Genomic DNA, 27,798 nt, shown 5'->3' with positions numbered 1-27,798 from the left:
TTGTAGGGCAAAAAGTTACAGCAGCTTTTTTGGAGGGTTCATGAGCAAAAAGAGTCACAAATGACCAGTATATTTTCTCACATAATAATAAAATATTAGAAATAGGGGGAGGGGAACCATAACATGATACCATAAGTTGCCAGGACCTCTATGATGATCCATGGCATTTTCATTAGTGTCTTTTAATTAATTGCCCAAGTGAGAACAGATTCGGATAACTTTTTTGGATAGTGGCTGATTAGGGCTCTCTCCAAAGGCTTTTGCCTCCTCCTCCTTTCCCTATATTAGTTTTGTGCTTCCACCTGCAAAGAAGGCAGAAAAATGTTGGTGGGCGGTGGGCTTTGCACTTCACTGTTCCTAGTCCAGGGGATATAAGCTATGGTCCCCTTCACATGCCACCCACAGTGCCATGGGAACTGCTACATCGTGTTGTGTGGCAATGTCCCTCCTTCCCCGTGAAAAATAAGACACAAGACACAAATGAATAGATTTTAAGTGGGCGAAAAGGCCACAACTTTATTGGTTACGGATGTTTTTTTTAAAAAAATGTACTTATTAAAGATTTTCTCAAACAACAAAGCATACAAAAATACAAAACATACAAAGAAAATTACAAAACATAAAAAAGAAAAAACAAGAATACAAAAAGAATACAAAAAATACAAAAATGCAAAAACAAAAATTCTAACTATAACCCTTATTTCCAATCTATTGACTTCCTCATTCTACCTCCTTCTGCGATTCTTTACATATCCTCCGTAGTAAACTCTAAATCGTATATAAATTCTAATTGTTACTTTAACTATACCTTAATTCTTTAATCTTTTATATCTTATCCTTTTATATTCTATCTAGATCTTACTTCTTAATTAAATTATCCTTAATTTCTATCAATACTTATTTCACACCATTGTATTATCTACAACCTCTATTTTATCTCCCTCACTTCCACTAATTCTAATCTATTATACGTTTATTCTTTAAATAAATTTTAAATTTCTTCCAATCTTCTTCCACTGCTACTTCACTCCGATCCCGGAGTCTCCCGGTCAGCTCAGACAGTTCCATAAATTCTATCAACTTCTTCTGCCTATTGGTTACGGATGTTGAGCGGTATTGGCTTAGGCATTGGACCGATTGCGCTGGTGAGCGAGGAGACAAGAGGCAGAGTTCCCGCCTCCGGGATGTTTAAAGACTGCAAGTCCCACCCCCCGGCCGACCTCATTGGTTGGCCCTGGACTGACGGAGGCGGGAACAGCCAATCGCAAAGGGGCTGAGCTCTCAGCCCCATCGCGAAAGTTCAGTCATGATGCCCATAACACCACCTCCGTCGCAGGCGCGGAAGTGATTTTGTGATATCACACTGCTGTTTGGTGAATGGACCCAGTGTATCCTGCCCACATGCTAAATACCCATGCTTATCAGAAGTATGAGGTTGCACCATGGAGAGAAGTGACCCCCATGCCCTATGGGCGTGTGTGAATGGGGCTTACTGCTGTTGGCTATTTTCTGAGTCATGCAGAGTGAAAGAGCCGTTTCACCCTCAAAGCCCTAGTGATGAAGTAGACTCTGCACACAAGACTTTGAAGAGGACTCTTTACTTGCGGGATGGCAACTATTATAAGCAGTATCCTACAGTCCAGTACAATGTGTTTCACTCTCTTGAGCCCAAGAGAGGGTCTTCTTGCTTCTAAAACTCCTTTGAAGCAGTCTGTAAATTATAGCTTGCCTGTCCTCACCATCCCCTCTGGACACGGAGTCTCCACAAAGGAAAACAACAGCAAAACAACCTCCAACTCCCATTCCTCTTCTCACTACCTAAGATACACACATACTCACTTTTAAAGGGAGTTAACAAATTGACATGTATGATTCAGCATTTTTCTGACCTTAATCGGAGTCACAAGATTTTACAGCTGTTACATTACGTTACATAGGGTTTCCCACCCCCAGCACAATTCATACTTTGTAAAATACATTTTCTAACAAATACAGTACCAGTACAAATACTAACAACTGCCAACCCCTATACCAACTTCCTGAAGCACCACAGTGGGAGTTTGCTGTGTCGTGCAAGACACTGGCTTTATTATATATTTTGTTGTTCATTGCTCGGTTTTGTAGCACTAAAATATAAATCCCTTGCAGATATTGATGAGTGTACAGAAGAGGCAGAGATCTGTGTCTTGGGCACATGCAACAATACTCCAGGAAGCTTCACTTGCCAGTGCCCTGAAGGGTTTGTAGTGTCCTCAACTGGACGTAGATGTCAAGGTAAGCTTCTCTCTTATCTTTAGTGATTATTTTATGTTTAGAACGGATGCTGCACTTCTGACGCGGCCTGTAAACTCTGGAGTTTAGTCACAACTCTTTTGTGGAAGAAGTATGCCACTGGGCCTTCCCTCTGGCTTTGGTGCTTGCAGCTAGTAGAAGGAAAGCAATGACTCTTTCCAGGAACTTCAGGACTGTTGACTCCACCTCAAAATTCTGGCAGTAGTGCAGCCATGCTTGGGGATAGCTGCTTTTGATTCCTTCTTCCCACAGAGAGTATGATTAATTCTGCCTAGAACAAGCATTTATCAGAATTCCAAAACCACTCTGTGGTTTGGCCTCCTTTGCTTGGGTGAAAAAGAGAGAGAGAGAGGAGGAGGAGGAGTGTTTGTGGTATAATTTTTGTAGCTGTATAAATTAGATACATCTTACATCTTTTATACTTGTGGCTTTAGCCTTGCCCTGTTGAAACTGCTACTCCCCTAAAGAAAGTTGTTAAAAAGAACTTCATGGGAACTTTGCTCAAGGAATCTGCGATTTCCTCTTTTATTCAGAGGCCCTTGATATGACTTGCTGTTTTATTCCGTGGAAGTATGGGAAGAATGATGTGCAAGAAGTGAACCAACTGGAGCATAGAGTTGGAAGGGGCCTTGTAGGCCAACTGACCCAACTCCATTGCTCAAGGAAGGAAAGCCACAGCTAGCATCCCCAACAGATGGCTGCCCAGCAAAAAAAAAGCATTCCACCCCTTTGTGTAATTATTTTCATCATAAAGTTTCTCTTAACATCAATAAGTCTCCCCGCCCCCAGTTGAAAGCTACCTGCCTACAACTTGCATCAGTTCTCTTCTATGTATTTGAATGTGTTATTTGGTATCTTCTATGCAAATAGCATTTGAGAGTGCTGTCAGGCTAAGTAGTAGTTCCAGTCTTCATTAGCTGTAGTAGTAAAAAATAACAATAAATAGCCACTAAGACCCATCGCTGCTACAGGGACAATTTCTTCCATTTTGCCCCTTTGAGACATATTCTTTTCTAAACTACCAGTAAGTATGGGTATCTTTTAATCCAAGTTTATGAGGAAAGTTTTCTACCTTGAGCCTTCTAAAACTGATTATTTCGTTTTGTTCAAAGAGCATTTTAAAAAGTGCCCAGCCCACCGAAACCCCCTGCTTCCACCCCCTGCCTCAGTATCCAGTTCTTTACACAGTCTATAAAGTTCTTAGAACTTTTGTGGTCCATTTTTGACACTATCTGCATGCATATATTTTTTTAAAAAAATGTTCTAGTGACACCTTGCACCCAATTTGTTATTGTCTCTGCCTCTGAATTTAAGACAGCAAAGGGATTGCAATAGATGTACAAATTACTTTTAATTGATTTATTACTGCTAGCAAATATTTGGCTGTAGTATGTTCCTGGGTTAGGGAATGGAATGGCCTTTTAATTGATTTATTTCTGTTATTTATTAAATTTCTATACCGCCCTTCATCTGAGGATCACAGGGCAGTTTACAATATAAAAACACAAAAATACATAACATAGTAACAAACAAAAGCAATTACCCCCCCCCCCCCAGTTTAAAACTCTGTGTGTGTGGAGAGAGAGAGGAGATGAGTCTTTGTTTATTAAATTTTAAATTACCTTACACTTCTTTCAGTATCTTGAAAAAAGCCACATTGCAGTAATGATAATTTGTTAAACAGGAAAATCATTAGTTAATTTAAAATACATAATTGTGGAGGTTTTCTTCCTTCATTATTGATATATATATATAATAAATCCTGAGATGTTGCTCCCTGTGAATCTCCAGCAAAACTGGATGAGCAGCTGGTTTTGCAGCTGACACTCAGACTGTTCTTTTGCCAGCAAGAGAAGCTGCCAGCTGTCTGTCTGTTAGATGCTTGCGGTTTCCGTTCTGCTCCAGTGCTTAGATTACTCGGCTGGAATAACACAGTGTGGTGATACAAAACCAATAATGCTTTTTCTGAACGCCAGGCAGTTGGCCAAACACATCTGAAGGGAGAAAAGGACAGGTCTGAGAATGACCACTCCAATATTCTTTTTCTGGGTTACTTTGATCTGATCTTTGGTTTTTTTAAAAAAACATTGCTCTGGGAATAGGCTGAGAACAAATTAAACAAATAGCAAGTAATTAAATAAGAGGTATCGATGGATGCTTTCATGTGCCTGCCTTTTGTGTTCTATAAGTCACTTCTCCAAATAATCCCCCCTCCCAATAATAATAATAATAATAATAATAAGGCTGAACATGGTCTACTTTGCCTTAGCCAAGAGGAAGGGAGTTACTTGGACCCTGCTGCTTCTCCCTGTCCAATGAGAGCTACAGAATATATTTCCCATCCTCTGTTATTTATATGCAGTAACACCTTCTTTCTTCCTCTCTTGACATGCTAGTGAATAATCCTTTAGTCACAGACAGGCTGTTGCTCATGAAGAGGCTTCTCTTCTAGCTCAAAGGAACTAGCCACTTCCACAGCAGGGCTGTTGTTTCCCAATGGCTCCTCTTCCTACTCAGCCTTCTGTCTTGTTCCAGCACCCTTGTTATGGACTCCTTTCCATATTTTAGGGCTCTGGCAAAGTGGGAATGCTCATTGAGCCTCCATAGTAGTACAGTCGTACCTTGGTTCTCGAACGCCTTGGTATTTGTCCGTTTTGGCTCCCGAACGCCACAAACCCAGAAGTGAGTGTTCTGGTTTGCGAACATTTTTTGGAAGCCGAATGTCCCACGCGGCTTCCATGGCTTCTGATTGGCTGCAGGAAGCTCCTGCAGCCAATCTGAAGCCGCACCTTGGTTTTCGAACATTTTCAGAAGTTGAATGGACTTCTGGAATGGATTCCATTCCAGAGCCAAGGTACAACTGTACATTGAAAGCCTGAAAAAGGAGAAACACCTCTCTTACAATTAAAAAAAAACCCCACACCCCTCCTTGTTTGCCTTGAGGAAATTTGTAGTCATCATGGTGACCAGGGACATAGCCTGCCCCAAGAAGTAAAACCGTGATTCTACTTTATATAAGGTATTTTATGCTGCAGTTCTCTCCTGTTTGGTCTGGTGTGTTGAATGTTCCAACTGAAAGGACCTTTCAGGTATGTCAGTCACTACAGCAAAATTAGAACCAGCTTTTAATTGGAAACTTCATACTGTTCCAGCTGTTGGAGATGGATTGTTAAAATTCTGGAATGCTGCAAAAAAGAAAAAGAAAAAAGAGTACAACTTGTTTGCTTAATGAGAACCAGAAAATACTGGCTAAGATTTGTTGATTGATTATGTAATTAAATGGTGTTCCTTCATCATATCTTGGAATTAATATTTGCAGTATGCTTTTTCAGATAATTATTTTCATTGATTTAGCACTATTCGCTGTTTGCCTCTTTATACCATTTTATAATAAATTATGTACAAGTGAAAAGATGTTAAATAATATTTTTAAAGTCAGTCGACACCCTTAGGCCTTGCACACATCTTGTTTTCTGCTCAAATACGGAATCAGAGGTATATACTTCATTAATTTGTAGGTAACTGCAAGCAGTAAGTATAGATAATTCAGTTATATTAAAGCGTTGCCATATATTTCCTGTATGGTATCATGAGAACAGAAGACTTTCAGATAAATGCCATAGAAACATAGTATGTGCACAGTAGTACAAAGACCTTATGCGTTGATCAAAACTTACTGTTCATCAGTAACTTGCTTGGTTTTTTTGAGTACCTTCAACTGGATTTTATTTTTTATTTTTTTAAAAAGCTCTTAATATATACCATGTTTTTATTTGTTTAGATTTGAGAGTAAGCTTCTGCTTTACTAAATTTGAAGATGGGAAATGTTCGGCTCCTAAATCCAGAAACCATTCTAAGCAAGAGTGTTGCTGCAATATGAACGGAGAAGGGTGGGGTGACCCATGTGAACTGTGTCCAGGTGATGGAGAAGGTATATACATTATAAACATTTCTCAATGATTGTTGCAATGCCTACTCATAAGAGAAATTAGAAATGAATGATTTCAATAGAAACATAGAAGAGTAATGGAGATAGGAGGCATTTGTAAAGTTGTTACCTCGTCTTTAGGTACAAGATAACATTGAATTCGTATCTGCAGCTCATTTCCTAGCTGAACAGCTTTTACTTTCCTATCTGGATATAGGCAGTGCCTCTGAAACGCATAGAAAGACACAGTTAGGACCTCCTCACACAGTGGGTTAAATCCAGACATGCCCTTCCATACGTGGTAGGCGCTTTTCACTCAGTGAAATCTGTTTTATACCTCACAGTAGAGCGTTGTGCAAGAAAAACAAAAGTTAAGTCAAAGGCGGTTGTTTGCTTGCTCAGGTGTAAGCATGAGACCTGTCACAGAGCCATTCTATTATAGCGCTCCATAAACTGTTATGTAGGCAATTTGCAGAATAGTACTACAGAATGTTTTCCTTACATTTGTGGATCTTTGGATCCAGTTCTTCTGAACAATGGTGAGCAGCCTGTGGGCTATATAGGGTCTTCTGATTAATTCCACACGATGTCAGTCTGGTCGTGCTTCTCTGCACCATTTCTCTGGGAAATGCTTCCCCCCAACTATTGCCCACCTCCCCTAACACCTGTTGTCACTTGTTTGGAAGTTACAGAAGAGCCTTTGAAAGTGTTCTCTTGGTGCCAATTAATTGATATGCATGCTGCCAGTGTTCCTTCCTAGCTGTCACCTGATGTCCTAATGATGTCAGGTGACTGACATGCGGCCCCACCCACCATTCAAAGATGGCCCATGAAAGGATCCATGCTGGCCAGATCAATTTCATCACCTCTGATGTAGGACATTTGCCCCTGAGGGAATTCAGCCCTCAGCGGGGGGAGGGGGGAGCCTTCCCAATTCCCTGCTTTAGAAGATTTTCATCAAGGTTATGAACATTTTAATGTATCAGATGACAAATAAAAGTTGCCACATTAAGCAGGTTTGTTCTTCTGATTTGACTTACAGAAGCTTATCGTCAAATTTGCCCATTCGGAACCGGCATGCTGGTTGGCCCCCTTGGTGAACCAATTGGTAAGTAGTTAGTGCTTGGAGTACTGTTGCATTTGAGAGGTTTTCTCTCTGCTTTGAGAATGTCCATTTTTTCAGATAAAATCTCTGTTCTTTGCAGTTGCTGTGCAGTTCTATTTAATTTTCAAAATGTATATCCCTCTGGGCCAAGATGCAGTTTCTGCAAAGCTCAAAGCAATCTCAGTGAACTTTTAAGATTCTCGTTTTGGAGCTGGCGTTCCTGGCCTTTCTCTGCCAGAGGAAATGTTTGACACTCTGCACACAATGTCATGAGAAGATGGCGTGAGCACTTCTCTTCTCAGTTCTTTTCTCCTCTCTGTGACAACAGCAGCTCTAAAAAGACACCCCTAAATATTCCCTCCTCAAAAAAGAGAGAAATGAACTTCAAGCAAATGAAGTTGCTTGAATGCCAAGGGAAAAATTGCCTCCTTGGCATACAGCTTAGGGAGACCAGTTGTGCTGCCCTACCAGCTGCTACTGGTTAAAGGATAGCACCTCTGCTATTTATAATGCTCTGTTCCTATACCTGGCGCTTTGTAGTGAATGATAGAACAAGTCCCTGCCCCAGGGGTGTTACAACCTAGACCAGGCATAGGCAACCTTGGCTCTCCAGAAGTTTTGGAACTACAACTCCCATGATCCCTGATCACTGGCCCTGTTAGCTAGGGATCATGGGAGTTGTAGTTCCAAAACATCTGGAGAGCCATGGTTGCCTATGCCTGACCTAGACAATGACTCATGGGGAACAGCAGGGAGCACAGAAAGTTGAGGGACCTTGGGGGAGGGGTGCACAGTTGAAGGGGGAGAGCAAGAGAACAAAAGAGAAGCAACTGTACGAAAACCTGAAGGAGGAGGGAGAAGAGAAGAAAATGGATAGACAAGGTATCTGAAAGAAGGAGGGAAAAGGTCATAAATTTACAGTACTGTAAAAGTGGTAGCATAGTCTTGTGCCTGTTTACTCTGAAGTAAGCATTCAGTGTGACTTACTTCCAGGGAAGAGTACATGGGATTGCAGCATAAACAGGGCTGTCTTTAGCAGATGCGCTGCCAGGGTGCAAATATCCGTCCAGCGCCCCCAAATTACCATGGATAGTGTTGGGGTGGTCATAGCTGCGTAACTCTCCCCCATGCCACTGCAGGAGAGTGATCCCCGCAGAGGCTTGGGAGGGAAGCTGCACACCCGCTAGCCTTATGGTTGGTGGGGCGCAGCTGGTGGGCGTGCAGGGAAAGAGGAGGCCGCCGGCAAAGCCACACAGCTCCCCCACTTGCTGGGGCGCCCCTGAGAGGCTGGGGCCCTGGTGCAACACACCACTAAGCCCTATGGGAAAGACGGCTCTGAGCATAAAAGAAGCATTACAGAAGTTGATGTTAACTGACATTGTGCCACATTGAAGTTGGATAATTCGTGTGCAGGAAGGTGGTGGTTGTTCACAGTAAAAACTGTTAAATAATTTGTGATGTGTTTGCCTGTATTTAATTTATAAGAGAAATAAATATTGTTTACATATGTTAAGAGTCAAGTGTTATTGCCACTCTGTCTTTTTTCACCCATAATTGCGAACTGTGTACAGTGCAGAAGCGCCTATCTTTTCATCTTGTATTTACGGATGATAAATCAACCATTCCTCGCCTCGCATTTATTAACAATTGAATGCAATTCCGCACAGGATTCATCCATAAATGTTTCTTTCCCTTTTCTGTTTGGTTAATTTTGGGGCTAAGATGCGGATGAGTGCAAGGATCCAGATAGATGTAAGAATGGCCAGTGTATCAACACAGACGGCTCCTACCGCTGCGAGTGCCCATTTGGTTACAACCTTCAAGGAACTGAATGCATAGGTAAGTCATGACACAACTACGTATTTATTCTGCTGTTGGAATTCCTAAGCTGCCAGGTCACAAGTATAAGTAAATCCAATGTAAAATGCCTTTTCCTGTTCTCAAATGAATATTTGGGTAGGGGTGTGCATGCGGGAAATGAGGTCCACTTGTGCATCAGGACTATTTCCTCTTCTCGTCCCCACAAACTCCCCTCAATATTTTCTGAGTTTCCTCCTAACCCTCCAGAGCAGATTTAGGGGACACAGTGGGGGGCGAGGTAGGAAAGTCCCCAGTTCTGCACACATAACAACTTAATTGAATCCTGTCCTCTGTGAGTCTCAATATCTGGCCAGTTGCTGGAGCTGCAGACTATTTTGTGACATGCTGTGCTTTTGTTTTTCATGTTTCCAGATGCTGATGAATGCTCTGTAGGAAACCCATGTGGAAATGGAACTTGTACGAATATTATTGGAAGTTTTGAATGTTCTTGTGAGGAAGGGTTTGAGCCAGGACCGATGGTGACATGCGAAGGTGAGCGCCACTGACTCCTTCCAGAAAGAACTGAGTGGGCTTCTTCGGAAGGCAGGCTCAGCCCTGACATTCATGCTTTTCAGTAGGCTGTTCTCATTAAAGGAGTGAGATAACCAAGTAGTGAATAAGTCGAATATTTCGTTCTAGGCATAGGGCAAAGCCATGGCTGCTTGAGTTTAGAATGAAATAAAGACAGCAGATTCATGAGTTGAAAGGCGGAAAGAGGAAAAGGTGCAAGTTGAGTGTTAGGTTTTCTTCATATTTTTAGTCCTTAATGGTGCTTTATAGGCACCCTCTGCTCAGCTTGATTGGGATTTGGACTCAGTTAATAGCTCCTCCTCCCCCTGCCCCGAGCCCAGTTCCAAAAATCAGAAACTCAATTGCCTTTCTGAAGAGGGGGGTCCTTAAGCTCCCTTGGTAGAAACATTAAAATCTGTTTTGTTTCTTAATTGCAGGAGAGTAGGCATGAAGGAGTAAAGCCATTTTTAGGTGCTTTTTTTTAAAAAAAAATTGTTTATTTTGGATCTGGTTTTTATGTTTTTTTTAATACAGATGTAAATGAATGTGCCCAGAATCCTCTTCTTTGTGCCTTCCGATGTGTGAACACGTTTGGATCATATGAATGCAAATGTCCTGCAGGCTACGTCCTCAGAGAAGACAAGCGAATGTGCAAAGGTAGGATTCCTAGAAATTCTGTTAATTATACAGTACAGTCAGTCAAAAGTCTCTTGGTTTGTGTGTGTGTGTGTGTGTGTGTGTGTGTGTGTGTGTGTGTGTGTGAAGATGAACTACTTTTGTCTTCCAGACCGGTTGTTCCTGCTTTGGCATAATCATAAAAAATTTCTTCTTAAAAGCAGAGGAGAAGACTAATTCATTCATTCATTCATTCATTTATTACATCTATATCCCAGCTTTCCTCCAAGAAGCTCAGTATGGTGTACATATTTCTCCCCCTCCCCATTTTTTAAAAAACCTGGATCATTAGTACCACTTATAAACAAATACTATGAGAGTGTCTTTGAGATGGCCACATCCCACAAATAAATCTCATCTAAACAGAGGAGTGTAAATACCTCTATTCAGAAGCAGCGGCATAAAAATGATAATACAGAGCTTGAACACAGATTATCCTCTTTTTTTCTGATGTACACACTTCTTCCCAAAAGGTTACAGAGACAGAGTCACTGGTTGTTTTTACGTTTTTGCTTTTAGAAAAGTGAGAATGGGCTATTTTGATCTTTCACCAACCTTCTGCCAACGATGCATATGTCTTTCAGATCAGAATGAGTGCGAAAATGGAATTCATGACTGTGATTCAAAGCAAATGATATGCAAAAACCTGATAGGCACATACATGTGCATATGTGGGCCAGGATTCCAGCGCAGACCAGATGGTGAAGGTTGCATGGGTAAGTGACAATGAATCTCCTAGAAATTCTAATGGCAGGTGGTGATTTCAGATTAATGTCTAGGTAGAAACATGACTTTACTGTGTAATAGATTCTGGAAAATATTTTTCTGTCTGGCTATATAGAGACAGGAATTAGAACCAAGCTAAAATAGTTAGACTAACTAAGTCAACAGGATTAAGTTGACTACCTATTCCAGTGGGACCTAAGAGCAACTAACTTCATCTGCATATACAGCACATAGTGTTTAATGAAGCCTAAATGCCCAGTTTCTATAATTGGATTTCCAGGGGATATTCCTTGTAAATGCAAATATTATGTATGGCCGGTTCATAGTTCTGATTTGTTCCTTGCTATACTTGTGAACATGTCAATATTTGATACTTGGGTAGCAAGCTGCTCAAGATATCACAATTGAAAAGTGTCCCCAGAGCTTGGGTGACACTTCCTCTCTCATGTGAATGACCTGTCATTTAGCATGAACCTTAGGGCTTGCCCACACTTCTGCTTGTCTCATGCCAAAAAGCACAGGCCTGAGTGGCTTTCTGCTTGTCCTGTGCTTTCTAGGCACAGGTCCAAGCGGGTTTCCACTTTCTTCCCAAAAATCTGCTCTTTAGTGCTAAATCAGAACAAACAGTCTGTGGAAAACCCAATTTCCTAAAGATTGGGTTTCCCAGGGGGGAGGGCGAGCAGCAAGGAAAGTGGAGGGGTAGGATAAGCCCTTAGCTTAGTTTATTGTCCTTACAGTGTGTAAAGAAGCATATAAAGCACAACAGTGCAGTGCCTAGTAAAGCTCATAAGAGCAGAACCTCCAGAGAAAAATATGTATTGTAATGTGCCATGAAAGCACCAGAGAATAAGTTAAGATCCTTAGCCATCCAAGGGCAAAACTAGATTAAGTGCTGGAACTCTACAGCTGAATCTACCATATCTCTTCATATTACTTTGAATAATATGGTAGGGTGTTAAGTCCGCTCACCCTCTTGGTGCGGTGGCGTTGCGGGATGGGAAAGCCTCCTCTAAGGCCCGACAAGGGATCTCAGGATCGGCATCCTGTCTGGATAGGAGGTGTGAGCATATCCTGTGCCGCCTATCAGGAGCCGGATCCTAGCCTGCACCCAGGTTTGGCAAATGTGGATGCAGGCTTGGATACGGGCTGGACCAAGGGGGCAGAGATGACAAAGCAGGAAGGTTTCCCCCAGGTCCGCTCCCTGGCCCCTCCTCCAGGCCTGCGCCTGGAGCCCTTACTTGTTTTCTCTCGTCAGGTTCCCCACCCCACCTTCCCTTGGTTCAAGCTGCTGGTCAATGACCATGCTGTGGCTACGGTGGTCGCCATATTTTGGGGGCGGGTAGGAATTTGTCCACCAGGCAAATTGGCTCCAGCTTGGTGGTTTTGCCTAACTCCTGGGAATCGTCACAACTGGGTTGGGCATTGGGGCAATCGTCTTGGATGGAGGGGAGGTTGTAGTCTCTGCCAGTGCCTCCAAATGCTGGTGTATCCTGTTAAAGGGATCCAGGGGAGTTGCCATGTCCTCACACCCAGTCGGGGACCATGGCCAATGATACTCCCCTACACAGTGGTCCCTGTGGGGGTCACCCTATTTGATGTAAGTCTTGGGTACCCCTGTTCAGATTGACCTATGCGTAACTTCTGGCAGACAGACCAGAAGTATTTTGATTGCCCCATGCCCAAGCCAAACCTCTTTCATCGGTATTCAATAAAGTTGTGGCCTATTTCGATCCAAACAAGTCTCAGTTGTCTTTTAATTTTCAGAGGGTTGGGGGACAGGGGAGCACGACATCTGGGCCTGCAACTGGATTGATCCAGTTCAGCCTCCACCCATCTGCTTTTAAAATAAATTAAAAGAGACAAGAGATCTGACCACAGATTGTTAATAATTCATCTGGTTTGACCCTAAGATAATAAAGCATCAATACATATTGTCCTGCGGAAAGTCATAGGAAACAAATGTAATTGTATATTTCGATCCATTTTTGAACAGTCATGGTGAGTATAGTTTAAATGAGAAGTTAGGTATTTTTGTTGCATTTTAAAAATCTTCCTATAAATATATATTGCTTTCGAATCAAGTTAACAGTTTTGTGCATCTTCAGGTAGATGTGGAAATACTAATGGTGATAATTTTGTGGCATATCCTTAAAAATCTACAGATGAGAATGAATGTCAAAACAAACCTGGATTGTGTGAACATGGACGATGCATAAACACACAAGGAAGTTACAAATGTGAATGCCATGATGGTTTCACCGTCAACGAAGCTCAGAATGAATGCATAGGTAGGTGTGGGGCCAGATAAAAGTACGGTGGAATGGGTCAGAGCAGTAAATATTTTTTTATCTCTTATTAGTGAGATCTAATATCACAAAATCTGTTAACTGAGCATGTTAAATTCAGATGAAATTTACTCTGTTAGCTGTTCAGCTGTCAGTATAGGGAACTACTGGGTACATTACTTGAAATATTTTTCTACATAACTTTAGGAGGGCCAGGATTGTGTGAATCTAGCTATTAATCTGCTTCTGTTTTTATGTTATCAAGCACTGAATTGTTCTGTTGTTACCTAACAATTCTTTGGAATATTCTAACTCTGATTATTCCTTTGTGTCTTCTTTGGATTTTTCACTCAATGACTTTTCTTTCTTTCTTCCTTCCAGACTTAATGTCCTCTTTCTTATTGCTGCCTGGTTTTCATTCTCCCTGTTACAGTTGCTAAATATGGCTAAGTATGCCCTTCTTTCTTTTATATTTCTGCTTCAGTCCCTGTCTCCCTCTGTCCTGCTCCCCAAAATCAGAGTCTCTTTGTCAGCGTTTTGCAAAAGATATTAATTTTCTTTGTAGACAAGAGAGAAGGCTACTGCTTCACTGAAGTCTTGCAGAGCATGTGCCAGATTGGATCAAGCAACAGGAACCCCGTGACCAAATCTGAATGTTGCTGTGATGGCGGGCGTGGATGGGGACCCAACTGTGAGATCTGCCCCTTCCTGGGCACTGTAGCTTTTAAAAAACTTTGTCCTCTTGGCCGTGGATATACAACTAGTGGCGAAGGTATGACTGTTTAAGAAACTTAAGCACCAAAAATATCAATTCAGCTAGACATTTAATTTGTACCTAGGTGGCATGGGCCACATGCCTGAAGTTCACAGCCAGACAGTAGCACATCAGTCTTTTTTTAAAAAAACCCAACTGTTTTGAGAAGGTCTGGCTGAGAACAATGAAGCCAAGGGTGCACTTAACCCTTTCCATGGCATCAGTTTAGCCACCCTAAATTGCCTCCTGAAGTGGCTTTTCATTTATTTTTATTTAATTGAAAGGTCACCACACACTTGTATGTAACATGTAGCTTGGCCCAAGTTGTAGCAGGTTTCATTGACTAAAGTACCAAAACACAAGCCACGAAATCATTTCTGGGGTTAAGCATTGCCTGCCCATTGAGAGATGAGCCCTGGTATTTGAGACTCAAGTGAATGAGGATTGAGGTAGACGAAGGACTGCTTCTTCCATGCAATCCGAGCTGTTCTTAGGGCAACCCCCCCCCAAAAAACCAAACAAACATTGGAAAGGGCAATTTCTATTTCAGGATCTAGCCTCCCTGTTATGTGCCAACCAAAAAGCTTCCCCCTTCCCACATGCTGTTGTAGCTCAGGAACAGCAAAGGCCAAGGAAAGAATAGAAGACCAGTGCTGCAGAAACAAAGAAACAGTCGAGTAGTAGCAGAAGAGGGTATGGGTGAGCCAGATAGAGTAGGAGACTTTGGGGGATGATGGCCATTTGCTGAGAAAGCAAGTGCATGTGTTTGTGTTGGTCTTTCAGCTTGTTTCTGTTGCTTCAACCAGGTGTCAGCAACCTTTTTCAGCCATGGGTCAGTCCACCGTCCCTCAGACCATGTGGTGGGCCAGACTCTACTGAATTTTGAAAAAAAAATATATGAACGAATTCCTATGCCCCACAAATAACCCAGAGATGCATTTTAAATAAAAGCACACATTCTACTCTTGTAAAAACACACTGATTCCCGGACCGCCCATGGGCCAGATTGAGAAGGCGATTGGGCCGCATCCGGCCCACAGGCCTTAGGTTGCCTACCCCTGGCGACTGCTTATCCACTGGTATGTCCAACAGTGTCTATGCAGGAATGTCCCTTACAATAATGTTCTTTGCACACAGTGTCCATCATGCCCCCTCCCCTGCCTTCCTGCTGTTCAGACTGGTAGGAGGAAGTGAAAATATGGCCTAAGGGTCAGAACATGGTCATAATGCACACTATGTGATTCCCACATCTAGCTGGGAGAAGAAATGTAATGGCTATGGCTCAATGCATTACTTGTGTCGCGAGCCAAGTGGAAAGGCCAGCATTTGCTAAACTTTAATTGACAACTCCTAAGTCTGCTGCTGCTCCTTTAGTTTCATCTCATTTTGAGGTTTCTTCCTTCACTGTGAAATGGCATGAAATTGTCAGTTTTCCTTTTTTATATACAGTATATACAATCCTCCTAAATTGTAGCATCAATGTTTTTCTCTTCACTGATAAGCTACTTTTGTCTCCTGCAAAAGCATAAGAGTAGTACTGAACCCAGGTATGCCGTTCCCCCCCCTTTTGCTTTGCCTTCTCTATAGTCCTATTTATTGAATTTCAGATATTGATGAGTGCAAGGTTATTCATGATGTTTGCCGGAATGGAGAATGTGTCAACGAGATAGGATCATACCGCTGTAATTGCAAAGAGGGCTATACTACAGATATAACAGGCACACTTTGTATAGGTAGGTTTCTCTCATTTTGTATGCAGACATAATCATTTTATTTATCTTTCTGTTAAAGACTGGTGAATAACTATGTTGTTGTATGGTAACTTCCATCACCCCTGATCATTGGCCATTCTGGCTGGGACTGATGGAAGCTGGAATTCAACCTCCTTTGGGAGGTCACGGGTTCTTTGGTAAATGAATTTTGAGGGCCTTGCCATGTAGCTTAGGTGCTTTTCACCATGCCACCACAAACCTGTTCTCTCAACTTTTGCCGTACTCAAATCTGTGTGGGTAACCTCACACATGCTTAAATTTAAAGGTGGTTCTCAAGTGATGGCCTTAAAGGCCTGAGAATGCTGTAGTGTAGAAAACATGGGGAATCATGAGGATAAAGGAGCTGATAGCAGTTTTCAACATATGCACGAGAGTGGTGATTGAGAAAAGCCTCAATAAAAGAAGTGTTTTATGGAGTAGAAGAAAATGTCTAGAACAGGGATGGCCACCTCCCAAGAGACCACAATCTACTCACAGAGTTAAAAACTGGCAGTGACCTACCCCCTTTTTTGGGTTCAGGTCAAAGTTATTGAGCTTTTTTAGGGAGGAGGAGAGCCCCATTTTGGGGGAGTTCAGGTAAAAGTTGAAAGTTGTTAAGCTTCTTTGGGGGAGCCAGATCTACCCATGATCTACCACAGACGTCCAGTGATCTACCGGTAGATCACGATCTACTTGTTGGACATGCCTGGTCTAGAGTAAGGTGGGGAAGACTGTCCTTCCAGGTGTAGCTATCAGTCCTAGGAAGCATTGCCATTGATGGATGATGAGCATTATAGTCCAGCAACATCTGGAGAACCAGAATCTTCCCACCCCAAATTAGAAGGTTGCATCCTGCCTAGGTGATATAGCAGGAGGATATACAGTAGTCAATAAAAAGAGAGAGAGAGAAAAGCTCAGAAGATGCCAGTAGCAGCTGAACTTGTAGGGATTTATAAGAACTCAAAGCAGGGAAGAAAAAGTAATTAAAAGAATGCTTCATGCAATCCAATCATCACTTTGTCATGCAGCTCCTGAGGAGTAAAATGCAAATGTAAAAATGTTTTTCCTAGAAGAATTAGTAGAAGTAGGGTTGCCATACATCCAGATTTCCCCAGACATATCCGGAATACTGTAGTTGGCAGCAGTATCTGGGCGGAAATCAGGAAAACATCCAGGAAAATCCGGACATATGTTGGCAGTTATGACTGTATTTTGATGATATATATTTTGTAAATATAGTGCAGTATATAAATTTAATCAGTCACTGGGGGGGCAGTAATTATTAATACCATAACACTATTAATATAAATGAAAAGTGTTTGTCTTGTTTTACTTTAGATTTGAATGAGTGCAACCTGTCTCCAAAGCCTTGCAATTTTATCTGCAAAAATACAGAGGGCAGTTATCAGTGCTCATGTCCAAAAGGGTACATTTTGCAGGAGGATGGGAGAAGCTGCAAAGGTAAAAGTTGCTCATATGTGGATATTGTTTGAAAGGTGTATCTATATGTGTGGTAAAGAGCTAGTTTACTTGCAAGGCTATTTTGAGATGGAATAAAGGGATAAAGGATCATGGGACAATATTTCCACTCCTGCCTCCTAGAGTGGCTGACAGTAAGCTCTCTTGCCAGCTTCCTCGCCTCTTTTTTTCTTAAATTGGCAAGTAAGGGGACAGATAGAGCCTTTCATTGACCTTGATTTTACCTTGGGTTACCCAGTTGCAGACGCTAAGCATAAACAAGAAACAACGCAAGCACATGCAGAATTTGTGTTGTGGAAAACATTTTCTGCATTGGTGAAAGACAGAATTGTTCCCCTAACATGGTGGTAGTTGAGTGCATTCTAAGAGGATAATATGAAGCAATCTTGAATGTGAATGTACTCACAACTAATCAAATGCACACTCCATAGCTGCCAAGTACCCCGTTTCCCCTGGGAAACCCCCGTTTTTTCATACTGTTTCCCGGCGGTCCCCCGTATCGGTTCATTTCCCGTTATTCTCCCTTATTCTGCTCCTGCCGGCAGCCTTTTTTTTTTTGCTGCTTTGCCCATCTATGGGCACCGAAAATGGCCAGCGCCAGAAGTCGCGTCTACGCGTGTCCGGAAGTGCGTAGGCGCGACTTCCGTTGCCGGCGCTGGCCATTTTTGGTGCCCATAGATGGGCAAAGTGACACCGGAAGTTGCATCTATGGATGCCGATCCCGGATTTTGCAGTCCAGGACTTGGCAGGTATGGCAGACTCCTGAGAAAAGTGTGGCAGTGAATTGCTTTGGCTTTGAATTTTCTATTCAATTGTATTGATACTTAACTGTTGTAAACCACCCTGGGGGCTCTTTTTAAGAGTTCAACAATGGCACAAAAATGTTATATAAATAAATACCGGTAAATACTACCAGGTCCTGAAGAATACAGAGAATGTTCCATCAAAAGTGACAAGGGCAATTCTCCTTGATACTTTCTGCTGGGCTGGATTTACACCTTATGGTTCACTCTGCTCCTTTGCCTTTATGAAGAAGAGAAATTGAAAAGTGAATATTTCCCTTTTAGATCTCGATGAGTGTGCAACCAAGCAGCACAACTGCCAGTTCCTTTGTGTCAACACCATCGGGGGCTTTACTTGTAAATGCCCCCCTGGATTTACTCAACATCATTCAGCATGTATTGGTGAGTAACAAAGAAGATTGAGATTTACAGTATTTGGGTTTTTTTCTGTCTTGCAGCCATTGCTGCTGCACACACTACAATATCATAACATATGACAATGGCTGACAACTAGATTGTCACAATACCAATCTAGAGCAGACTACATGGTTGAAAGGCCAAGACCTTTCTGCATTTCCCCATTACATATTTCCTCTGTTATATTTATAGCTGACTGATTAACTGGTCTGGATCTTTCTCTATCACTTGACCTATCAAGGAAGAAAGAAGTGTTTGTGATGATGCAACTCAAATGTGTCTGACAGTTTTCACTTCCTACAGCCACTTGAATGGATGCTATTGAGGGCTTACTTTTTATAGGCAAAGGCATAGCCAGTGGTCCACAATTTGGGCTTGCCTAAGTAGCCAGACATTATTTGCGGTCACCACCAACCCTTTCCTTCCTCCAGTTCCTGTAGCACATGCAGAGCACTTGGGGAAAGCTTCCCCTACAAAGTCTCAGGGAACTGCAGAGAACGTACGAAATGGAAAGCTTAATCTGCTTTCCTGTTGGGAGGCAGAAACAATGCACTCCAGTGGCTTCTGTAAAACTCAAGTTGTTGGCAACGTGTTGAGTATCCAGAGGATGGGAGGGGATATGGTCCAGGATATGGTTAGTTGCCACTGGCAGCCTGTCAAGTGGATTTGAGCAATCCTAGTCATAGATGAATTGCAGACCAAGGGGAGATATAATAGCCATCTTCAAATATCTAAGGGGTTGTCACAAGGAAGATGGAGCAAGCTTGTTTTCTACTGCTCCAGGGAGTAGGACAAGAAAGGAGATTCTGACTAAACATCAGGAAGAACTTTCTGACATTAAGATCTGTTCAACAGTGGAACAGGCTCCTTTGGAAGATGGTGGACTCTCCATCCTTGGAGGTTTTTAAGCAGATCTTAGATGGCCATCTGTCATGGATGCTTTGGTTGAGATTCCTGCATTGCAGGGGTTGGACTAAATGACCCACCATGCCCCTTCCGACGCTCCAATTCTATGATTCAACTGTCAGTTGTCCACAGGGAAGATTTGACCACAGGCTCCCAACTGGCCACAGGATGCTGTTGGGGGAGGGGGTGGAAAACTGGGGAAAGGGATAAATGGAGGGGGGGAACATGGCAATCTGGCTGAACCCTGAACAGGAGCACTGCATGCTGCAACATTTTGTAATATGCCACTTGTAGAATAAGTGCAGCATTCCACTTGTAAAATATGAATTCGAAACATTTGATTTCTATGCATACCCTTAAATATAATGCATAGGTGTTTCTCACTGAATTTCACCCAATACTCTAAGATGGATCTTGAATGCAGCCTCATGATCACCAGATCCAAACCATACATTTCCCCCCCTGCATTTAAAGCACAACCAATGCACATTAAAAGCACATGACTTCCCCCAAAATAATCGTGGGAACTGTAGTTTCCCCCCTTTCACAGAACAATTTCTATCACCTTTAATAAATTGCAGTTCTCAACATTCTTTGGGGGAACCATGTGCTTTAAACGTGCGTTGAATGTGCTTCAAATATGTGACATATATCTGGCCTGTGTTGCTGTCATTGTAAAGATCCAATGAAAATATCTTCCCAGATCATACTTGTTATAAACCCTGTACACTTACCTTGTTTTCCATGGTTTGAATATGAAAGACGAATAATGAGTCTGTATTCTGAGATGAGAGCTTTTCACAATAGAGGTTCTTTAGTAGCCATTTTAAAAGATGAACAAAAATTGAGCAAACCAGCTGACTTCTCCACCTATTTTCCTGTTAGATAACAATGAATGTGCCACGGATGTCAATCTTTGTGGGTCTAAAGGTGTTTGTCAAAACACACCTGGAAGCTTTAATTGTGAATGCCAGCGTGGCTTTGCACTTGACCAGACTGGAGCCAGCTGTGAAGGTACAGATGTTGGACACAAGTGGTCTACTATTCTTTTATGTTACTGTGTGATTAATGCACCCCATGTAAATAGGCGGCAGGTGTAATCCCCAAGAGCAACTTGGGGGTCTCTTGGGCTTACAAAAAACGTTTTGAAATCACAGCAGGGACTTCCCTTGTAGAAAATTGGTTAAGTTGCCTTTAGTGGGAAAGGCATGACACCCTGTCATTAAATGACAGTTGTTTTCCATTTAAAGGATGATCCTGCCCATTGTGAGTTAAATCAATGCATGCGGAGAAAGCTGTAACTCTTATGCTATGGCACATACCCACAGATACAAGCAAATACGGTATTTGTGGAGTTGATTATGATACAGATTTTCCTAGTGACTAGAGAAATAATTCGGAAATGTACTTTCATTTTATAGATGTTGATGAGTGTGATGGGAATCATCGATGCCAACATGGTTGCCAGAACATAATTGGAGGATACAGGTGCAGTTGCCCACAAGGATATCTCCAGCATTACCAGTGGAACCAGTGTGTCGGCAAGTCTCATTTCTTATTGCCAGAGGAGACAAGATAGTTATGGGGTTAAGAGTGCAGTATTGTTTATTGTTGTTTGCATCTTAATTTAGTAGGTTCAGAGGAAATTTCTGCACACTGTGCGTCAGCAATTTTAGGGGGGCCCAGGGGCACATGTGCAAATTAAGAAACTTATGGGCACCACACACACACACACACACACACACACACACACACACACACACTGCAGCCTGTTCTATTGCCTATAACAGAATGCTTCTTTCATTTTTGGGGAGGGGCACTGGGTGCCAGGGAATGCCTCTGCTTGTGCATGTGTATCTGTGGGTGCTGTTGGCAACCCTTCCTGTATGCAGTCCTATAAAAGTCAACAATGGGTCTACATGTCCTTGTGAGTAGTTGAAAATTATAGAACAAGCTCCTTTATTCACCTGAAAAGCCCAGTGCATCATTAGTTATCTGTCACTCACTCACTCCTTAGCCATTTATGTGAACCTTGCCATTGATGCCATCAGAGGAACTATTTTGGTGACAGTACATACCTTGGTAAATGAGCTAACCCAAAAACGCTTCTGACAGAGCGCATACAGAAGCACCATAATTTCAGCCCAGAATGGTGCTCATCTGCGTTAGATTGCATAGGCTATTTGTCTGTCCAATATACAGCACAGTGAAGGTCATCCAATGTAATACAGATACACCTAGGAATCAGAACATTGGTCCATCTAACTCTACATTGTCTACACCAGGCATAGGCAAACTCTGGCCCTCCAGATGTTTGGGACTACAATTCCCATCACCCCTAGCTAACAGAACTAGTGGTCAGGGATGATGTGAATGTTCGGTTTCTGATAATTGGTTCTCATGGGAAACTTACAGATTCTTACTTCACACAATTAACTCAAGGCAGTGTCAATTTACTCTTGGCAGAAAACCAAGGTCTGCCTAGCCTGGCAACAACTCTCTCATTGGTTAATGACCAGCACTGAACTCTGTTATCTAGGAATGCTAGCACAGTTGTTTCTTATGGGTGTTAGGAGTAGGAGTGCTGCGTATGGTTGGAGAGAGAGAGTAAGGATTTATTTTGTTTTGCTTTGTATGCAGAAACTCTGCTGGTTTTATTTTCTTTTAATAAATCCTGTAAATAGTTATTCTGCGTCTAGCCGACTAGTCATTTCTTCCTCAACTAGCTTCTGTGCTGTGCAGGAAAACTCTGCTACGTTTGGGCTAAAGCCACTAGAGCTATGCCTGACACTTCAAAATTCTAAGAGGGAATTGTAGTCCCAAACATCAGCCCTGCCTGGGGATACTATAATTGAAGCAGTGACTTTCTGCATGCAAAACTGATGCTCTGCTACTAAGCTACATTTGGCCCTTCCCCACTCAGGCCCTACAGAGAATTAGTTGACAGAATTCAATCCTGAAATGATTTTAAGGACTTGATGTTTTTTACTTGGGTGTTCTTGTGAATAACAACTTTGATTAATCTACCACTTCAAGGCAAATAGATGGATTGCTAACTGTGAGTGAGGTCTCCCATTTAAAAGTTAACTTGATTTTTGTGGATCTTATATTGACATCACATAAATGCAAGTAGATCTGTCAGTGATCAACAGACACATTAATACCTGTCAGGAAAAGCTTTCTATGGACTTCACAAACAATCCATTGCTGTTTCCAAATGCCATTTGAGTTGTGTGTGTGGTTTGCTTTTTTTTAAAAAAAAAACTGTGGTAACAAGCAAATTCATCTGTTCAAACCAAAGGCATTTTTGTTCCTTTAGCAACCTTTGGTGGTGATCTGTGCCTCTTCAGCCCAGCCAGTAAAATTGCTCATGGAGAAAGTTACTGATTACTTCTATTGTAGGGAGGGAGGGTTGGGTCCTTATGTGTTTTCAAAGTCATGGGAAACCACTTTCTTATTTTTATTATATTACTGAACTGTAGCATGAATGTTCTAATTCCAATTTTTATTAGGAAATCCATCTAGAAGTATTTCTAGTATCTAATTCAATTGGTCCATCTGAGTTGCAGTTCTTTCCTGGAGATATGTAATGGTGACTCATACTGTGAGAATCAGCCATGTGCCTGCCATTGTTTGCTTTCAAAAGCATATAAAAATGCCTTTCGTTGTTATCATTGCGCTGCTCTAAGGGAGGTCTCTGGTTTTAATTACGCTTAGGAAAACTTGCTGACATTTTTTACACAATCTTCCATTTGGGAATGTAGATGTTTCAGCTCCAACAAGGGAATTTGACAATTACTCAAAAGTTGCTTTCATTTTGGAAAGATTGGATTAGGAGGGGGACATATGATTTAAATTAAAAGTTTAATTTGCTCTTTCAAGCTTTTCTGATTTTAATATCGTTGGGAATGGGGTAGCCCCAAAGACAAGTGGGTATAGGGAGTGTCTCAAGTTATTTTGGAAAGTTCAAAATTCTTCTGTTCTTTCAAATGAACCTGATGTTTTCCAGGATGATACTGTTAGACCCTTTATGTAGCTGAAAAAAAAGTTGGTGATGCTTTTGTCATTGTTTTAAAATCAGATACAGCTTCACTGCTATCATCTTTTTCTGTTTTCTGTCCTTGCTGACATTTCCGTCCACTCTCAAATACGTATACTTAAGTCATAAAAATCAAGGGAAATTAAAATGAATTTAGCTTCCCTGATTGCTGTGGCTGTTGGTGCTCTTTTTGCTACCCATGAATGTTGATCTAGAATTAGACCTAGTATAATGTAGTACAAACATAGGCAAAGTCGACCCTCCATAAGTTTTGGGACTATAACTCCCATCACCCCTGACCGCTGGTCCTGTTAGCTAGGGATGATGGGAGTTGTAGTCCCAAAACATAAGGAGGGCTGCGTTTGCCTATGCCTGATGTAGTAGGTTAGAGTCTAAGCTAAAGAGTCCCTGGTTCAGATCATACCTCTGCCACAAACCGTGCCCACATGTCCACCCTGACAACTCTTCTTCTTCTTCTTAAGCTCAGCAGGGCTTTGGATGTGATGGCTGAACTGCCTTTGGGTTGCATCCTTAATTAATTGGTTGATTATTTTTTTCTTTTCATAATGAACTGCTATTTGAAAAGTAGGCCTAACAAAAATGTTTGGTTGTGTAGAGTTTATATTTGTATGCACTGGAATCAGGTGGCTCATAAGATTAATTTGTAAATAATTAGAATACCAAACTCTTAATTCAGGCTTGGATTACAGTACATGTTAGTTCACTGTAATGATTTAGCTGCTCCACCCAATCTAGACCATTGTGATTTCTAGTGGTAAGTATTCTTGGCTCCACCTTCTTTACCAGAAAACTCCATATCAGCTACAGTTGCTCTGTGAGAGAGATGTGCTTCACAATAATATAAATCTGAATGTCTAATCTGCTTCGGTTGCAGATGAAAACGAATGCCTCAGTGCCCATATCTGTGGTGGAGCATCTTGTCACAACACTCTGGGGAGCTATAAATGCATGTGCCCTACTGGATTTCAGTTTGAACATTTCGGTGGAGGTTGCCAAGATGTCAATGAGTGTGGCTCTTCACAAGCCCCATGCAGCTACGGTTGCTCAAACACAGAAGGTGGTTATGTCTGTGGATGCCCACCTGGGTATTTCCGAATAGGACAAGGGTAAGAGGATTCTTACTTTGAAATGCACATATTCGAAATGCAGTAGCAAGAGATCTATAAGCATTTATCTGAGTTTATTGTAAGCCAGCAGATGCTGTGGGTGAGTGAGCCAAGGAGAGAATATGGAGGCTACAAGGCTCCCATTCTTTTCTGAAAGTTGTATACGCAGCAGTGGTGAAGCAGTCAAGAGGCAAACAAAAGAATTTGTATAATATGAGTTGGTTCACTAATGTATGCATGATCTTTCATCAATTGATTACTCAGTATTTAATGACTCTCAGGTAAATGTGTGAGCTGCCTCTGTTCAAAGCTGTTTCAGTAGATAGTCAATGCATGAAATGTTACTCTGCATGTGTATGCATGCCTCTCTCTGTGTGTATGTAGGGGTGTGTGTGCATATACATCCATACACGTACATGGTTTGGATTTGAGTGGGTTGTAAACGGTGGGGCCAGAGGGAAAGGAGATGACCTTCATTGTCAGTGACTGCTGTTCATAACACTGCCCCCACTTTTCTTCATTTCATTGTCATCTGACCTCACTGTTTACAAATCCCCTTCCCCAACCATGAGTGTGTGTGTAGATTTTGTTCTTAATGTTTTGCTACAGATTGTACTGAAAGTGTTGTGGCTGACGTTTTTCTGTCCTTTCCATTTCTTAGACATTGTGTTTCTGGAATGGGACTAGGTAAGGGTCACGGCCAGGACCTATCCGCCAGCAGTGAAGTAGATGACAATTCACTTTCTCCAGAAGCATGCTATGACTGTAAGATCAATGGCTATCCTAAGAGGGGAAGGAAGCGACGAAGCACAAATGAAACAGATGCACTCGATGCAGAGGTAACTTACTGTTTACCATTCCTGGGATGGGTAGGGTTTGTATAACTTCAGAAGAGACTTTCTGAGCCCAATTCCTTTATTAACTTTTCAGCAATATCACATGAGGTGACTTTAGCATTGTAGGCTCATCTGGTTAAAGTTTTGAATTTGCTTTCACAATGGTCACATTCACACATAATGCTTGGCGTAGTACGCCATACTGGTGCATGCTAGTGCTCACAAGCTGAGCACTCTAGCTTCATTCCTCCCTTTGAATGAGCAGGTAAACAAACCATGAAGGGGATAGTTCATTAGCATGATACCTTCTCCCTGGATCACCACAATTGCTAAGCTGACTACAATGGAATGGTTTAAAGCTGACTAGCAACAGTGGTTTCTTAGTGCAAAATAAATCATGAGCCTCATATATGAGTCATACCACTGGTCCATCTCGCCACTTTGATCTGTAGTGTAGATAACACAGGGTTGATGTGCATCTAACCTGAGATTCATGTTTATTCAAGTGCAGCTTAACTGGCTAGTCGTTGTGTGACCATTCATAAGCAGAAGCCTAGTTCCTCAGATGCACTGATTTTGCTGTGGTCTATAAAAGCTCATGTCACATTAAGCCAATATGACTTCCAAACACTTGGAGGGGGTATGTTTATGTGAAAATGAAGCTCAGATGCTGTGGCAGCTGCATCTATCAGTGGGCTTCTTCTGATGTCGTTGCCAGGTCTGAGATGGGTCAGCTTTCGTAGGCTTTCACTTACATGCTCATTTCCTGTGCAGTGTCAGCACTAAAAGTGCCACCCAGCTTTGGAGCAAGAAATCTTCATTGTATCAGATACTAGCATGTGTAGCTCATGCATTCAAGCAATCTGTTTGGTCTTTTAAATAGTTTTTGTCATGGGCATGTGCAATGAGGATACTTCTTCTGTCCCCCAAATGCATTTCCCTTCCTCAAATCAACATTTTGGCTGGAAGCCAAGAACCAAATTCAGCTCAGCATGGCCTGGAAGCTCAGACCAGCAGGAACTCACCATGAGATAATTGGAAAGAGCAGCAGAGTTTAGGTGATGAATAATTAGAATCAGAAAAAATCTGCTACAGCACTCAAACAGTTCCCTTTTCTCCCTAGTATCTTATTTTGCCAAATGATAGTAATAAAAATCATTTGAGTTTTGCAGAATAAAGCAATTTTGGGAGACTTTTCTGGGGAAGCTCTTCTGACTTTCCAGTTCTTTAAACAATATAATCAGATGCAAACTTTACAGGTGCCTTATCACAGCTTCTGAGAACCAAGCATAGCAATCAGCCTGTTGGATGATGGTGTATTTCTCCAGTTGTTCTAACAACCATTAGCCAAAGGCCTGCATTTCCTTTAATTGTATTTCAAGAGCTGTATATGTACTTTAGGACTCATCTTTTGCTCTGATCTAAATTATCTCATAATTGTTCCGATGAACAAGGATCAAACAAGCAGAAAGTGCTAACTGGTACAGAAAGGTGACAAATTGCAGAATACCATGGCACCTTAAAAGTATATTTGCTTATGGGACCTCCAGCAGTTCTGGAAATCTGGTGCCACCTTGTCTGTTGACATGAGCCTTCATGTTTGTGTTGTCTGTTCACAAAGAGGATGTGAGTGACCTGGAGGCACATGGTGAAATGTTGGATGGTCAGCCATGCTGTCTGGACTTCCAGCAAGTCCAGCCAGGCTTTTGCTAAAGATCATTATGCCTGGGTCACATGTCCCTTGCAGTGGGCTCATGAGCCCTGAAGACTTGCATCTGTGGTGACGACTGGATGTGATGCTTGGACCATGCGATTATTGGGGAGGTCGGTATGCACAGACCTGGGATTCATGTCATCAGTTTGATGTCTTACTTTTTGGAAGACATTAGTAGCTTGGCAACTGCTTTTATCTTTATGATGCAGTCTGGGGTGAGAGAGGCCAGGCATTGATCTGTATCCATGAGTGTGCCAAGATAAATCAATTGTGGCATCGGAACGAGTGGCTCTTGTGAAGCCATTAGTCTCTAGGGCCATTCTGGTGATTGAGAGGTGCTGGTGTGCCTCTTCCAGGGTTAGTTCATCAAGGTACAAGTGGATATGGTTACCCTGGAGACAGAGGTGAGTCACCACAGCAAGCATGATATTGGTGAATACTCTGTGAGAAGAACCAGGCTGATCAGGAGAGTCTTGTACTGAAAGTGGTGAGGTCCTATTGGAAAGCTGAGGTATTTATGGTGGGCAGGCTGGATGAAAACATGGAGAAAGGCATCCCAGAGGTCGACTGATGTGAGGAAGTTGTCATGGTGGATTCCCTGATTGGCCCTGA

At 42.0% G+C, this 27,798-nt stretch overlaps 1 protein-coding gene across 1 annotated transcript in view; it reads left to right on the top strand.

Annotated features, from left to right (window-relative positions):
• FBN1 (fibrillin 1) overlaps positions 1-27,798 on the top strand; it is a 213,098-nt gene that overhangs the window by 182,536 nt on the left and 2,764 nt on the right. Inside the window, exons 50-65 of the mRNA XM_035132327.3 lie at positions 2,149-2,274; positions 6,074-6,223; positions 7,263-7,328; positions 9,048-9,164; positions 9,558-9,677; positions 10,230-10,352; positions 10,955-11,086; positions 13,259-13,384; positions 13,947-14,153; positions 15,743-15,868; positions 17,225-17,347; positions 18,433-18,549; positions 20,356-20,484; positions 20,892-21,011; positions 24,405-24,636; positions 25,298-25,475. Coding sequence (XP_034988218.3) covers positions 2,149-2,274; positions 6,074-6,223; positions 7,263-7,328; positions 9,048-9,164; positions 9,558-9,677; positions 10,230-10,352; positions 10,955-11,086; positions 13,259-13,384; positions 13,947-14,153; positions 15,743-15,868; positions 17,225-17,347; positions 18,433-18,549; positions 20,356-20,484; positions 20,892-21,011; positions 24,405-24,636; positions 25,298-25,475 — 2,192 coding nt within the window. The remainder of the gene's footprint in view (positions 1-2,148; positions 2,275-6,073; positions 6,224-7,262; positions 7,329-9,047; positions 9,165-9,557; positions 9,678-10,229; positions 10,353-10,954; positions 11,087-13,258; positions 13,385-13,946; positions 14,154-15,742; positions 15,869-17,224; positions 17,348-18,432; positions 18,550-20,355; positions 20,485-20,891; positions 21,012-24,404; positions 24,637-25,297; positions 25,476-27,798) is intronic.

Source organism: Zootoca vivipara, chromosome 13, assembly GCF_965207765.1.
Source record: "Zootoca vivipara chromosome 13, rZooViv2.hap1.1, whole genome shotgun sequence".
Taxonomy (NCBI): domain Eukaryota; kingdom Metazoa; phylum Chordata; class Lepidosauria; order Squamata; family Lacertidae; genus Zootoca; species Zootoca vivipara.
Note: the sequence above shows the minus strand (reverse complement) of the source record. Positions and strands in the feature narration are given on the sequence as shown.